This window comes from Cnephaeus nilssonii (assembly GCF_951640355.1).
Source record: "Cnephaeus nilssonii genome assembly, chromosome: 14".
NCBI classification, from domain to species: domain Eukaryota; kingdom Metazoa; phylum Chordata; class Mammalia; order Chiroptera; family Vespertilionidae; genus Cnephaeus; species Cnephaeus nilssonii.
The window spans coordinates 17,145,187-17,160,212 of NC_137085.1; the positions used below are offsets into that span (position 1 = coordinate 17,145,187).

The following is a 15,026-nucleotide window of genomic DNA, read 5'->3' on the forward strand; positions in this document are numbered from 1 at the left end:
CTCTCCCTGCATCCTGAATTCTTGAGTCCCTCAAATCCGTGTCCTTGTTCCTCTTCCCAAGTAATCTAGTTTACTTCCACGGACTCCAGAACTCTCTTTCAACACCTCCACCTGGATCTCCTCAAACGTAAATCCAAACCAAATTCCTCTTCTCCCACCCTATCCTCTAATATCTTTTATATTCTCCTCCTGATTGATTTCACAGTTCACCTCCCAGCTCCTAGGCTGGAGGTCTCCAAGTCATCTCTGGGCCCTTCTCTCACCACAGAAATCTCTTCAATCAGCTCCCTTTCTATCACTTCTTGCCACTTGTGCAATCTATTCCCATCAAATCCTCCACATACTACTTCCATCGTCCTTTTAAAAGAAACCAGTTGAAAAAGGTATTAACCCCCCCCCCCCGAAAAAAAGGTATACCCCACTTCTTAATTTTCAATGACAGAGCATCCAGAAAGGATGGTCATAGGAATATCCTTAATATCTAGGTTGGCCATATTTAAACAAGTTCTAGGAAGAGTCTTCCCATAAGGGCTATCCTATAATGGACGCCCAGCAGACACTAGGTGCTTTGTATACATTATGCTAGTCCAATCAGCAACCCTTCAGGGGAGGCATGTCTTCATTCACAAATCACAACACTGGCATACACAGGCCTAGCTCCTGAGGGTGCCAGCCTGGCCCCCGGAAGTGTGAGGAGCCTGCAAGCCTCTCTGCTCTTCTAGCCTGGTGCAGTCAGCCCTGCTGGTGTCCATAGCAAGTCTGCCTAGCTCAGCCATGCCTCTTGTTGTCAGATCTCCATTGCATCTACCTTTCCTTGGACAATGTCACATCCTTGTCTTCATTTCAACTATTAGATTGATTTATTGCTCAAAATTCTCACTCTGTTCATGTTTCCTACAAGCAGAATTCCCTGGCTGAGCGATAAAATTTTCCCAATGGGACATTTGAGGAGGTCAAATCAGGTTGATTCAGTCCATGCCCAGGTCATTGTCAAGGAGTAACTAAGATGTGCTTCTGGTCTGAATGCTCAAACTGAATTTCGCGATACAAACCACATGCAGAAATAAATTGCATTCTATATATTTAAAAAATCACAACAACGCTGTGGTGAGAGTTCGGAGATGTGGCTTGCCTAAAGCTACATTGCAATTTAATGCCAAATCTCTCTTCCCCATCCACCTTGCTGCCTCATTTTGTATGGCTACATTATATTAATGACATCTACTATCAGTAAGCCAAATTTAACACCAGCTTAAGTCCACTTCCAGGTCACTGTCTTCATTAGGAAAGCTTAACCTAGCTTTCTGGCCTCTGATTTGCAACACACTGTGTAACACACTAATGAACCACAGACATTTCTTCTTTCCTTGTGGATTTTTGAATAACATCCACGCAGTCAAAGAGAAATCCGGAAATGACTGGCCCTGTCCCCGGAAATGATGCTGTGCTTTGCTGTGGATGGAGTAGGAAGAAGTCCTTCCTGGAACTCCGGGGCTGGCTGCCAGCATCCCCGCCAATCCTGGTTTCGTACATGGTTTCGTACGAAACTGCAGACACTAAGTAGTTTCTTCATCTCCCCAAGCCAGTGCCAACATGTCAATGTAGGAGACGGTACACTGAGGAGGAGTCTATAAAGAAGTGAAGAATAAAAACTGGTCAAGTATATTTTGTTGCTGTTGCTCTATATATCCTGATTTTTGCAAGCAAGCTTTAGAGAAGAAGAAAAGAGAGAGACGTGCATGTTTTTGCTCTGATAAAGGGGTACAAATGAGAACAAGACTCAAGGTAAAGAAAGCATCTTTTATAGATTTATTGGTCCATTACTTTAATTGAGGTAAAGAAACCTTGGAAATTTACAGGCTAACAGTTTATCGAGCAATACAAATTCTTTTGTTTACCTCAAAATGTAATACTAATCCCATAGTAAACAATGGACAGATTTTTTTATACACAAACATATGGGGAAAAAAAGTGGACAAAAACCTCGTGCCAACATAAAAAATGCAACAAAAGGTCTTTTTTTTTCTTTTTACAATCTCTGGGTTCCACAACAGGGGAAAAAAGGCGACATTCTTTTTAAGATTTGGTACCTTCATGACACAAAGACTTTGATCTGTAAATAAATCACTTTCTCATCAACACACATTCTTGAATACATTTTTTATTTTTATTCACAGCTTTTGATTTGGCTTAATGGCAGCATGGAGAGAGAACACATTTACACAGAGGACTTGATCAACACCTCAGAAGGTGTTTTTTTTCTTTAAAAAAATTAAACGTAAAGAATGACTTCTAAACATAAGAAATACGGTCCATAATTTGGACATGACCTAAGCAAAGGGTTGTTTTTGTTTGTTTGTTTTTGTTTTGTCTTTTTCAACAGTTAAAATACAAGTAGAAAGTCTGCTGGCAGTTTATGTCATGGGAATACTATCAGGTATACATCGTTTCCCCATGCATTCCCAACTCATAGACCTCAAGGGAGCAGGCACACAGAAATACAGCGGACAGGGCATCTGGTGGCCGGACCCGAACCTCAGGGTGAGCAGGTGAATGGGGTGGACTGTTCAGAGCCGCTGGCTTGTTATTCGGTGAAGGCCCAGCTGGCAGGGGCACCATTTCAACATGCTGAGTCACGTTTTTGTTTACAATCTACGTTCACCGCTCCGTTTCCACACCGAGGAAAAAGCATCCCCCCTTCTTCTTTCCAGTGTGTGGCTGGAGGGCTGGCCTGGGACAGTGAGCCAGCCTGTCAAACAGGGGTGATGACGGCTGTTGCCTGCTCTCACCCGGCCTGCAGGGAGCCAGAACTCCCCAGTGAGAGCATAGCACGTACAATACTCAGTCACTGGTTTTCATCGAAAAAGCCCTAGTAAAATTGACTAAATTACGTGAGTCAACACAATATGTTTTCTGTTTTTGGCATTTCCACCTGTGGAGCATTTCTTCCTGAAATGTGCTGGTCTGGGGCCCCCACAGTATCTCTTAAAAAGCTGCTCTGCAGAATCAGGGTAAATCTTTAATATTGTCATAATCTATAGAGTTCTTTGTATCTATGTGATTTGTCGATGCTGATGCCATTTTTCCTCTACAATCAAAAGTGTGCCCAAAGGCACTAAGTTAGTCTTTCACACTCTAAAGCAAAAAGGTCTTGTGGTCCCTGGGTTTCCTTACATTATCAAAAACATCATTTGGCAATAGCAATACTTAGCTCTCTCCTCCCAAAAGGCAGCCCTAATTATGAACCCTACTTTCTTATTTGTTTCTTTAAGAGGACTGAGGACTGACTATGTTAGACCTCTTGTATTTAAGCTGGACAACTGATTACATTTCTAAAAAATTCTTTTTTTCTTTTTTTTTAATCCAGAATCTAAAAAACACCCATTGAAGAATAAGGCATTTTAACAGGTGTTGACAAATTCTCAAAAAGTAGAGTCAGGCTTTTAACAGTATGTGGCATTTTAAAAAGTCTGGGTTGGTTTATTTTCAAGTGCTAAGTACACATAATGTTTATGTATGAGACACAGAATCTTACTGGTTTGTTAAAGTTATTTTTTCAAAGCCCTTATTTACAGGCTCTCTATAGTAGTAAAAACTACCTGGATAATGCATTTTTCTGCCACACAGAAGGAATCAGACAGCCGTACCCAGAAAGCAGTTCAAATACATACGATTAGGAAAGAACAGTCAAACCCCCTGTAACAAAGTCCCTCCCCACCTTTTCTAATGTAGCCAGCCCTGCGCATGCCCTAATCCGTGCAGCTATGGGGAGACCAGACATCCCTCAAACAAAAAGCTAACCACCTACTGGGTAGATTGAGCAAAAACCGGGTTTCTGATTTAGTCATCTTGAGGACGTTTGAAAGTAAGAGGCAAACCCCCATTCCCAACATCATTTTGTAAACGGAGATGAACAAAGCGGTGTTACCCCAGCCTCATAATTAGATCAACCAGTTTCCACAGCCCTTTAGAGTAGGCGTCTAGGAAGGCGGGGTCCAGGATGGTATGCCCGCCCTCACCACAGGCAGCCCATTTGCTCAGCAGAAGCACCTTTTAGCGCAGCCAGAGCGGAGCCCAGCTCTGACCCATCCCAAGACTCAAACAGACGAGGCCAACATGAACCCAGGAGGTGGCTCTGGACCTCGCTGTCCCTCCTGTCTCACCCGTCAGGGCACAGTACAGAGAACGACTGTTCTGCAATCCCATGAATGGCATCAAAAGAGCCACTGGTGCCCATGGTTTCACTGCTCCCAATCTCAGGGTCAAGTCACACAAACTGGGTTTCTTGGACTGATGCCGTCCCGAGAGAAACTCCACTGGCCGACTGCCGCGGGGCCATCACGCCCTCCTCTAAAGCAGAGCTTCCTGTCGTTCCGTCACCAAAGGCGGCCTCCCAGGAAATGAGCAGCAAGTGTGCATGGACGGCGACTGAGAAAACACTCAACAACATGCAGACCACGCTCCGGGGTGGCTGAAATTTGGCATGAAGACAAGCTTATGTTACATTCCCCAGGATCCCAGCGTGGTGCCGGGTTGTGTTATTTCAACTAAAGAAAGGTGTCTGGTGAGTTCAAGGAGCCGCCCAGTGAAATACAAGCTGGTCGCCTCCCAAATCGCACTTATCTGAGCTCATTGGGAATCGTCATTAAGCCTTACAACAGGAGAAAGCCTGCAGGACAGGCCTCCTCCATCAGGGCCAGTGGTTCCTTGCAGAGTAGGCTCGGATCTTCTTGTCGGCCCAGCCCACGATAAGGAAGAGCCATGTCCGCAGCTGCTGCCATCTTATCTTCAGCACCACCTGCTCTCCAAAACCTGCTCAGTTTCTAGGAACCCTCTCTTCTGCCTTGGCCTGCATTTTTGACCTGGTAAATGAGACCTGTTGTTTCCCAGGCCCGGGGGCGCGGACGGGATGACTGTCCATCCCCCTGCCATGTGCTTTCAAGCCTCACAACCTGCCCATGTCTGCCTGCCCGAGGTAAGGCGCATCTGCAAGCAAAAATCTCCTGGAAAATAAATACAAGACAGGAGGCGGTGCTCTCAGCACCACGGCTTTGTGGAGACGAGGAGGATGGGGCGACGAAGCCTCGATGAGGCAGTCTTTGGCACAGAAGTCTCTGGATCACACATCTCTCCTCGGGGACCAACCGCCTTCGTGCTGATCGAGGTGAAGAGGTGAATGCTTGGGCCTGCTGACCCTCAGGGGAGCCCTGGGAGGACTGGAGAGCCTCCCTCACTGCCTACTGTCCCTTTCCTTCTGGCCCTGCCTCCTCGCCTTAAGATGCCAGCCCAGGCCATTTCTCCAAGGAAGCCTGTACTATACACAGCTTTCCCCAGATCTGCCACCAGTAGCATGCTGGAAGGCAGCTTGCCGTGTTCAGCTTTTGCTGGTGTCTTACGGCACAGGAACATCACATGGGGGCCAAAGAGAGGAAGACAAAATCCCAAGATGCCCAAACCCTTTCAGAGCTAGTCTTTCACCTCCAGAAATGTTCAGAGATCACTGCAGACCCGGCTCCCTTCGCCAAATGTCCCACTGATGAACCTAGCAGACTACCGTCTAGTTTTCCTGTAACTCCTGCCGTCGTTCTTTCTGAGTATTCATTACACTGGGCAACATTTTAAAAGCACACATTCCATAAGGCAAGGCTTCCCACATTCCCAAAGATGAGTGTTCTCTGCTGGGCCAGTCTGGTGTCTCCTATCAAATATCAACAGAGAGCCATCAACCCGCCCTGATTCTACCAGCAAGCGGTCAGGCTGGACCCGGGCACCCAAGCCCACACCAACGTGATGGTTTAGAGGTAGAATGAAGCACTGAATCACCCCTCGGGGTAGATGGACTGTTCTTATCCATCCACTTCAATGAGTCACTTCTAATCGTACCAAACTGAAAATTCACATCAAAGGATTTGAGCATAGCACAAACAGGGTCTAACAGTGCAGTGAAGTACCCATTGATATAAAAATTATATAATTTAAACCGCGACTTTTTCAAACATGATGAAACAGAACCAACTGTCCTGTGCCGTCCAGCTGCTGCCCCGGCAGCATCACAGCGTGGCTGACACCAGGTCAGCTCCGCCGTCGGAAGTGGAGTGGAGGGACTTCCACATGCCGCGCGCTGGCTGGCGGCGTCTGCAGGTTACCTTCCACGTGCAGCGCTGTCTCCGCACAGCTGCTTCGTTAAAAAAAAAAGAGAAAACTACCACGTAGTTGAGGCTCAGATTTATAATTTTATAAGGATGAGCCACAGAAGAAAGAACACAAACGTGACATGTAGCTTCCTTTCAGGAGAAGAAAAAACCTGGTTGGAAGATAGATCTTTTTTCCCCCATCTGTTTGTTTGATGTTGATTTTAAAAGGAAACCTGGTAATAGTTTGGAATAAAGACTAGATGCAGCCAGCAGGCCCCAGGAACTTGGCTACAAACTGACCTTAGCTCAACCAGAAGCAGAGTCCACTGCCACCCGTGTCACAGTGCAGGTGTGACCGGGACTGACTTTCCTCCTGCTCAGAAACAGTAGGGGTTAAAGCACTTCCTGTAGGACACTCACACTGAGTTTGCAGAATCTCGACTGGGTTATAACCACACACCAGCCTCTCACCAACACGTTGCCCGAGCACTCAGTGGACGTAATAGGAAACATTAAACTAGGACTTTTTGGTGAGGTAAAGGCAATTGCACAAAGCAGATGTGGGAGGCGGGGCTTGTATCGGCCCCATGATCTCAACAACAGGGGGAGCTACCCTGACTTCGAGACTATAGCTACTCCCCCACAGGCCTACTCTCTACTTTGATGACATTTCACAAACAAAACAACAACATGGAAGGACGTCACAGAGAAAAATGCACCTTTTTTTTTTTTCATTTTACACAAAAACAGTTTCCAATCTTCTGCATTCTAGTGTCAGAAACAAGTTTGGGGAGCCCTGTCCTCCAGCTCCCCGAGGCATCGCGTAAGGACAAGGACGCTGGTTGGCTGGCTCTAGTTCGGATGCATTTAGACACTGATTTAAATGGCCCCACGGGAACCAGAAACCATCAAACGGGCACCACTCATCACGAGCAGGCCACTGTACATTAAGGACCTTCCACGGAGGTGCCAACACCTCCTGCCAGGCTGGGACATGTCGTTGCCCACAGAGGTCAGTCCAGAGCTGCTGTGTGTCCATGGGAAGCAAGAATGGCCTCCTGTTTGTACCTTTCTCACATCCCTGGAAAGCGGGGCCCAGGTTCTCTTCCGCAACAGGCAGCTCCGCTGTCCCAGAACAGGAAACTGTGACAAGATGTCAGAGTGTCAACTGAGGATGTCTGGTCCCTCACTTTTGAATCTTCGTAGTGTTCCGTGTCATAGGTTCCTTCACAGCACGGAGGTCTGCGGCTTTTGCTGAGAGATGATTATAGCCTTACACCTCCGCCAGGGAATAAATACTAAGTGAAAACAACTGTCAGACAAAGGCAGGTGGGGAAGGGAAAGAAATACACGAGGAGAGATGTTTCCGTGGTTGCTTGCTCGTGCCTGCTCTCTGGTACAGCAGGGACATTCCGGGATGGCGTGCGTGCCCTGTGTAGGTAGAAGAGCCTCTGTCCCCAGAAGGAACTCACTTGGCCTCCTGCTTCTCCTGTAGAAGTGGAATAATCGACTCCCACGCCATGAGGCACTGAAACAACAACACGGGGCACGGAGTATCAGCATCGGGTTTCAGATTTCGGGGTCAGCTTCTTAGTTCTGCTCTAATCCTGCTGATCCTGCTGGGTGACCTTATCTAATGATGCCCACATGTGTTATCCATAACTACTAGCAAGGGAGGAGGTAACAGGTGCTGGTTTTGAATATTTGACCCCCATTTCTATGAAAGATACACAGCGTCTGTACAAGGTCGCAATGCACTGTCCATACTAAATGCTCACATCCGGTGAGTGGAAATGGAGTCACTGAAAGAAATTCCTTCCCTTCAAAAAGCAGAGAAGAGGCCAGGCTGCAAACCCTTGATGAGGCCCTAGGTTCTCAGCCAGGATGGGGACATGGCTCCAGGTATGGGTGGTGCCTGTGTAAGGCTGTAAGTCACACTGGAATGAGTCAGCCACCTGGCTCCGAGGGGGCGGAAACCCGCTCTTCCTCACCAGCCTCACTTTTGCTTGTATGGCGGCTCCAGGAGCTCCCAACTGGGACAATGGTGGGAGGGAACTCTGTATTTATTGTTTCATCATGTCCAAACACTGCCATGTATTTTACATTCACTATCAGTAGTCCTCATCTCACACACACACACACACACACACACACACACACTTCATAGATGAGGAAAATGAGACCCAGGAAGTTAAGTAACTTGCCCAAGACACACTGCTAGTAAATGGCAGAGCTCATAACTCCAAAATAAGAGTTCTTCTGGGAGGGAAACCAAGATGGTGGCATAGGTAAACACCTAAACTGCTGCCTCACACAACAATTTCAAAACTACAACTAAAAGACAAAACGGACATCATCCAGAACCACAGGAAGGCTGGCTGAGTGGAAATTCTACAACTAGAAGGAAAGAGAAAAGCACACTGAGACTCAAAGGAGCTGCAGAAGGCAGAGGTATGGAGACACGCGCGTGGAGAGGGCTGGCAACTGAATACGCCGCTGGCTTTCTCAATTGGGAGGGAGACAAAAGCTCCCGACTGTACTGAACTCCAGTTCCGGGTGAGACTCTGGGTATCCAGACTCATACAGGGAGAAACTGGACTTTCAGGAAAGAAAAGCACACTGAGACTCAGAGGAACTGCAGAAGGCAGAGGTACGGAGGTGCGCGCACGCGCGGAGAGGGTGGGCAACTGAGTACGCGTCTGGCTTTCTCAAGTGGGAGGGAAACAGAAGCTCCCAAATGCTCTGAACTCCAATTCCGGGCGAGACTCTGGGGACCCAGACTCATTCAGGGAGTAACTGGACTGTCTGGCAGTGGGCAAAACTCGAGGGCGGCTTTCTCTCAGAGGTGCTTGCAGCAATTACTGAGGGACACTGAGACCCAGGGGTCTCTTAGGGCAGGGCTGACAGGAAGCCAATGCTGTCTCCTCCACTCTGAGACTCCGCCCCATCCAAGCTGAGCACAGAGGCTTTTGCAAGTCTTGTCTCATAAAGGTGTCTCCAGCACAGAAGTTCTCCCAGCGTAGACACAGCTGATCCTCACAGCCAATTGGCCTGGAGGTCAATTCCTCCCAGTGATACCAACAACAATCAAGGCTTAACTACAACAAGACTGTGCACACAAAAGAGTGCACCAAGAGTGTCCACCTCAGGACCTGGGGAGGCTGAGCCACTGGGCCCTATAGGACACCTAGTACACAAAGCCACTCTATCAACTCAGGGAAGCAGCCAAAGTGTGGAGACAAAGAAAGAGGTCACAAATGAAAGAAATGGAGGAAAGCAAACAACTGGATATAAAGTTCAAAACCATGGTTATAAGGTTTTTCAAGAATTTTCTAGAAAAGGCCAATAAATTTAGCGAGACCCTCGAGGATATGAAAAAGGACCAACTAGAAATTAAGCATACACTGACTGAAATAAAAAATAATATACAGAGATACAACAGCATACAAGAGGATCGCAAGAATCAAGTAAAAGATTTGAAATACAAAAAAACAAAAGCACCTGACTGGAAAAGCAAAAAGAAAAAAGAATCCAAAAATATGAAGATAGTATAAGGAGCCTCTGGGACAACCTCAAGCATATCAACATCCGAATTATGGGGGTGCCAGAAGAAGAGAGAGAGCAAGATACTGAAAACCTATTTGAAGAAATAATGACTGAAAACTTCCCCCACCTGGTGCAAGAAATAGACTTACAAGTCCAGGAAGTGCAGAGAACCCCAAACAAAAGGAATCCAAAGGGGACCACACCAAGACACATCATAATTAAAATGTCAAGAGCAAAAGACAAAGAGAGAATATTAAAAGCAGCAAGAGAAAAACAGTTAGTTACCTACAAGGGAGCACCCATATGATTGTCAGCTGATTTCTCAACAGAAACTATGCAGACCAGACGGGAGTGGCAAGAAATATGCAAAGTGATGAATAGCAAGAACCTACAACCAAGATTACTCTACCCAGCAAAGCTATCATTCAGAATTGAAGGGCAGATAAAGAGCTTCACAGATAAGAAAAAGCTAAAGGAGTTCATCACCACCAAACCAGTATTATATGAAATGCTGAAAGGTATTCTTTAAGAAGAGGAAGAAGAAGAAAAAGATAAAGATAAAAATTATAAACAACAAATACATATCAACAAGTGAATCTAAAAATCAAGTGAATAAAAAATCTGATGAAAAGAATAAACTGGTGAATATAATAGAATCAGGGGCATAGAAAGGGAGTGGACTGACAATTCTCGGGGGGGAAAGGGATGTGGGGGGTGCGGAAAGAGACTGGACAAAAATCGTACACCTATGGATGAGGACAGTGGGGCGGGGTAAGGGCAGAGGGTGGGGTGGGAAACAGGTCGTGGGGAGCTATGGGGGGAAAAAAGAGGTACAATTGTACTAATCTGGACAATTAAGATTTATTAAATTTAAAAAAAGAGTTCTTCCGACTATACCAACCCCCCTGCACCCCAGGTCCGTAGACAACTTGGGCACGCTCCTCTAAGACCACGCTACTCAGCAGAACTGACTTTCCCTTTGACAAGTCTTTTGCAAAGAGGGACGGGCAGAGGAATCACACAAGGCCTTTCTTAGAAGCAGGAATTTGTGCTGAGTCATTTGGGGATGAATTCAGAGGAGATGGGAGGAAAGAGGCATCCTTAGGCCAAGAGTAGTGAAATCACTCCCTGCTACTCTTTCTTGGTGACTCTGAGGTTGGAGAGGAAGCCAGACGCTGAGCTTACTTTCAAAACCAGAGACCAGGGAGGGGTCCAAGGCTCTCTCCCTTAAGGATCCTTCTATGTCAGCAATGGGTCCAAGGTCACACCAGTTTCCTTTTAATCCTCAAATGCTTAAGCTTTTTCCGACCTTGCATATGTTGCACATGTTGTTCCCTTTGCCTGGAATACTTACTCCCCAAGTCCTTGTCTCTGAGAATCAGATTAAATGCAATTTCCTCAGTTCGGCCTTTCCTGCCCACTCCACTTGCCCCTTCCTGTCCCTGGTCTGAATTATGCCCCCAGTACTTTCTCCCAGTTTCCTGTTCTTTCCCTCACTCTGCAGTGGTGGAATTATTGTACCAATGCATATCCTCCACCAGACTGAGGGCTCCTTAATGGCAGGAGTCCTGCTGTTTTGTTTATTAATGTGTACCCACCCCTTGCACACAGCAGATACACAGAAAGCATTTGTTAAATGTACGTAGGAGCCAAGATGAGGTCCCAAGACAGTGACCCTATTTGATAGAAGGGAATTGATGAAAAAAGCTGTTTTTAATTGTTTTCCCTTGTAATTCTACATGCCTTTTTAAAAGGTATTTGGGTCTGTTTTAAAACAAAACAAAACAGTATTTTGATAAGGGGTCCACAAGCTTCAGCAAATGACCAAAGGGATCCATGGCACAATGGAAGTGAGGAACCCCTAGAGGTAGAACCACAGCAGGTGATTCCTTTAAGCTGTAACCCCAAAGCCTCCATTAAAGTAACCCCAAAACCACATTAATGTAGCCCCAAACCTCCAATGACTGGGGGCATCCCTGTGCTGAAGGCCTGACTGATTCTGGGAAGCGTCGTGCTGTCAGGGCCAAAGGGCACGGAAGAGAAAACCACTTCCATCAGCAGTGACTGCAACTGAAACCCCAGTGGGGGTTCTGCTCCCAAAATCAGGACCACATCAAGCACAGCTGGACATAGACATGCAGGGGTTGCTAAGAATAAAGTAAAATAGGGAAGGAGCTGGAACTGGCAGGATCCCTAATTCTGGGTTTGACGCAGCAGAACTGAAAGGCTCTGCCTATGGGAAATACTTCCTTAATGAGAGGGCTGTGGTCCTTCGGCGTGCCCTTACCTTCTCATAATATTGGATGTTCTTGTCAGCCATTCCCATGAGCAGCTGCCGGAAGTCCTGCCTCTTGTTGTTCTGCCACCTCTCCATGTCGGCTTTCAGGTCAGCATTGAAGCACTCCATCCGATCCTGACATTTCTCAACATCCGTGGGCACCTGAAGGGCGATGCAGAAGTGGGTGTAACTGGTCTCTCATGCCCCAAACTGCTCTGCTCACACATTTGTGAAGCACCAAATCACTACATTAAAATGCCATAAACCCACTCTCCCCTCTGGAGGCATTTACCTGAAGGCAGAGCCCATTGTTTTCAGGTCTAAGAAGGAACTCTGAAAGACCATCCTGACCCAAATCTTCAAACCCATCCAAGCATAAGGGACTTGTGGGAAACACCCACCCCATTTACAAACAGAAAGAAGAAACATTGTAATCAGAGTCATATATCTTTGGTTCCTTTTTTAAAAACATGTAAAAATGTGTGTAGATTTTGCAAATAGCCAGCAGGATTTGGTATTGCACTGCGAGTTTCCCACGTCCAATAACAGAACTAGAAAAGGTTCTCACATATCAAGTGAACTATTCCATTAGTTCTCATGCTTGACAATGTCTATCCTCATTAATCAGAGAATTAATTGCAATAATATTACTGTTGGCCAGCTCCCTCTTTTAAACCCTACATTACATATAATCTGGAGACTTGTCTATGCTCCCCAAGATAACAGATTTCCAAAAAAAGAAAAGTTAAAGTTAGGCAATTCTGGGGAAGTAGGAGAAAAATTATGCATGCATGTCAAACGAATATGAAATACAAATTCAAGTTTTTCTGAAAGAAGACTTTCTCAAAATGGAACAAAACCTGAATTTCACAACTTTCATTTTGCTTTGGTGAGTTTTGTCCGTCCTACACATCTAGACAGAGAGCCCAATATTATGAAAAGGTAACAGGAAATTATTACAAAGCACAAAGCTAGATTCTCTCCTAACTCAAGAGCTCCACTGGGCCCTGATGGTGGCCAGGGGTTCAAGGTGCCCAAAGCTGGGTCCACGCCCACCTGCCAAAAGCTTCCTTCCCAACAACAAGTAAGGCCTTATACATTGTGTGTGCTGGGTCCCGTGAACCCCAATGTCTCCAAGCTGTGGGTCATCTTCAGGGTCAATCTTTACCAACCAAGGAATTTTTATACTCAGGCCTTATGGGCAAGGAGCCAACCCAGAAACAGCAATAATGGTGAGGCCAAGCCTGAGGAAGCCGGACACCTTCAGGGCTTCTACAAGTGCCGAGGGCACTGGCCATCTGCCACCCAGAGCGCTTGGAGATGGCTGCAGTACACAGGAGCAAGGAAAGGAAAGCAGCCTAGGTGAGGGGAGCTGAGAGTGTGTGGCATGGAAACGAAACCTGGGTGAGACAAGGATGAGTCGGAGAGAAAGAGACAGCAAGGCATCCTAGGCAACGCGAAAGGAAAGAACTTTGGTCTTTAGAGGGGAAAAGGAGCCTTCCTCAAAGCACTGAAGCTTCTGGAATTACAAACAAACTTGACTTTTTCTTCTGGTGCCATGCCTGAAGTCACCCTTGCCTTTCCCTGCTGACTCACCCATTACTGTTGACCACCTCGGGGGAAACTGAAACAAAACAAGAGTGTCCTGACTTTGCTGCACCGGAGCCATTCCCCCATAAATGTCCAGTCAACCGGCCCCACGGACACCCAGGGGGCCAGGGTCTCTGGCCAGGCCTCAGCTCCCTGCAGGCACAGTCCAGTTCCCTTATTCCTCTCGTGGGCACTGCTCATTTTAGCATGCTCATTTTAGCATGTGGGTGAGTGAGTGCATGGGAGCAACTTCCTGTTTGCTTAGCAAAACTACTTCAGCAAAGAGGAAAAGTAAAGCTCTGAAAAGAGAACCTCGTCGGGGGGCACAGGGAGAAGAGGAAGGCTCAGCTCTCTGACTCAGAGGAGTTCCTTCAAATGAAAGGGGAGCTGCTCATGGGGGTGGAAGCTCTGGTTGACCCACAAAAAATCAAGAGTCAGTACTACAGCTCTGGAGTTTATGATTGCCCCAGCCTGGCTTTGGGAAGTATTTTTAGTTCATCATTCTCACAACATACTCCCCAGTTGGCAGTGAGGAATATGAAAGTGCTTAGGTCTCTACAGGCAAACTTGTCTCAAGTTGCCTACAATCTACCTGGGAAGATGCTCTCTCTGCATTCAGAGCCCTGTGATGAGCAAAATGTAAGGCGGAACTAGAAAGCGAGTCCAACTGGGATGAGGGATCAGGCTTCCTTGAAGACATTCCACTGAGGCCACTCTGCAGAGAAGTGTGACGATTGGGGAGAGGGCACTCTAGACTAGTGACAGTACGTACAAATGACAGAAGTGAGGCAGCACCTACACCTACCTTGGAAGAGCTCACAGGCCACAGTGCCCACAAAGGCACAGAGAGAGAACCCCGGCTGGTGAGATTGGTGGGGACGGGGCATAAGCCTGGGGCTCTTCCTGAAGGCCAGGTTTTCTGGGGTCCATTTCCCTCATGCCCCTTTTTTTTGAAAATTGAAAGCCTTGTGCTTCCTCCAACTGTATTGTCAGTTATGGGGCCGGATTTCCAGAGTCAAATACGACATCTACCACTTGCTAGACGGGTAACTTTGGGCTTCTCTATGCCTCAACTTCTTTTTCTGGATAATACTCTCCACCTTACAAGGTTGTTATGAGGTTAAATGAGATAGAATGTATAAAACACTTGGTGCCTGGCATATATTAAACAATCATTTATTTTTTACCACAAATATTTGCTCATTCTGGTCAATTATCAACATTATAATTGAAGTTCATAAAAGATAAACTCTCATTTGCATAGTTCCTTAGGTCAGAATATTTTATTGAGCTTTATTCCATGTCTTATAAAAAATGTACTTTTTTGTTTTCTAAATATAAACTATTATAATATAAGCAAATATAGTCTTTCAAACTTCATGTCACTCTTCACCCTTGCTACCCAACCCAAGATTTCTCCAGAGATTGGAGATGAGTCAACATCAAACTCTACTGTCATAGATCATCCTTGGCACCCT

At 46.3% G+C, this 15,026-nt stretch overlaps 1 protein-coding gene across 1 annotated transcript in view; it reads right to left on the reverse strand.

Moving 5' to 3' along the window:
* Window positions 1–1,786: 1,786 nt before the first annotated feature.
* The window catches only part of SNX30 (sorting nexin family member 30), an 86,868-nt gene continuing 73,628 nt past the window's right edge, over window positions 1,787–15,026 (reverse strand). Inside the window, exons 8-9 of the mRNA XM_079791057.1 lie at window positions 11,968–12,120; window positions 1,787–7,662 (exon numbers count right to left, since the gene is read on the reverse strand). Coding sequence (XP_079647183.1) covers window positions 7,603–7,662; window positions 11,968–12,120 — 213 coding nt within the window. The 3' untranslated portion in view covers window positions 1,787–7,602. The remainder of the gene's footprint in view (window positions 7,663–11,967; window positions 12,121–15,026) is intronic.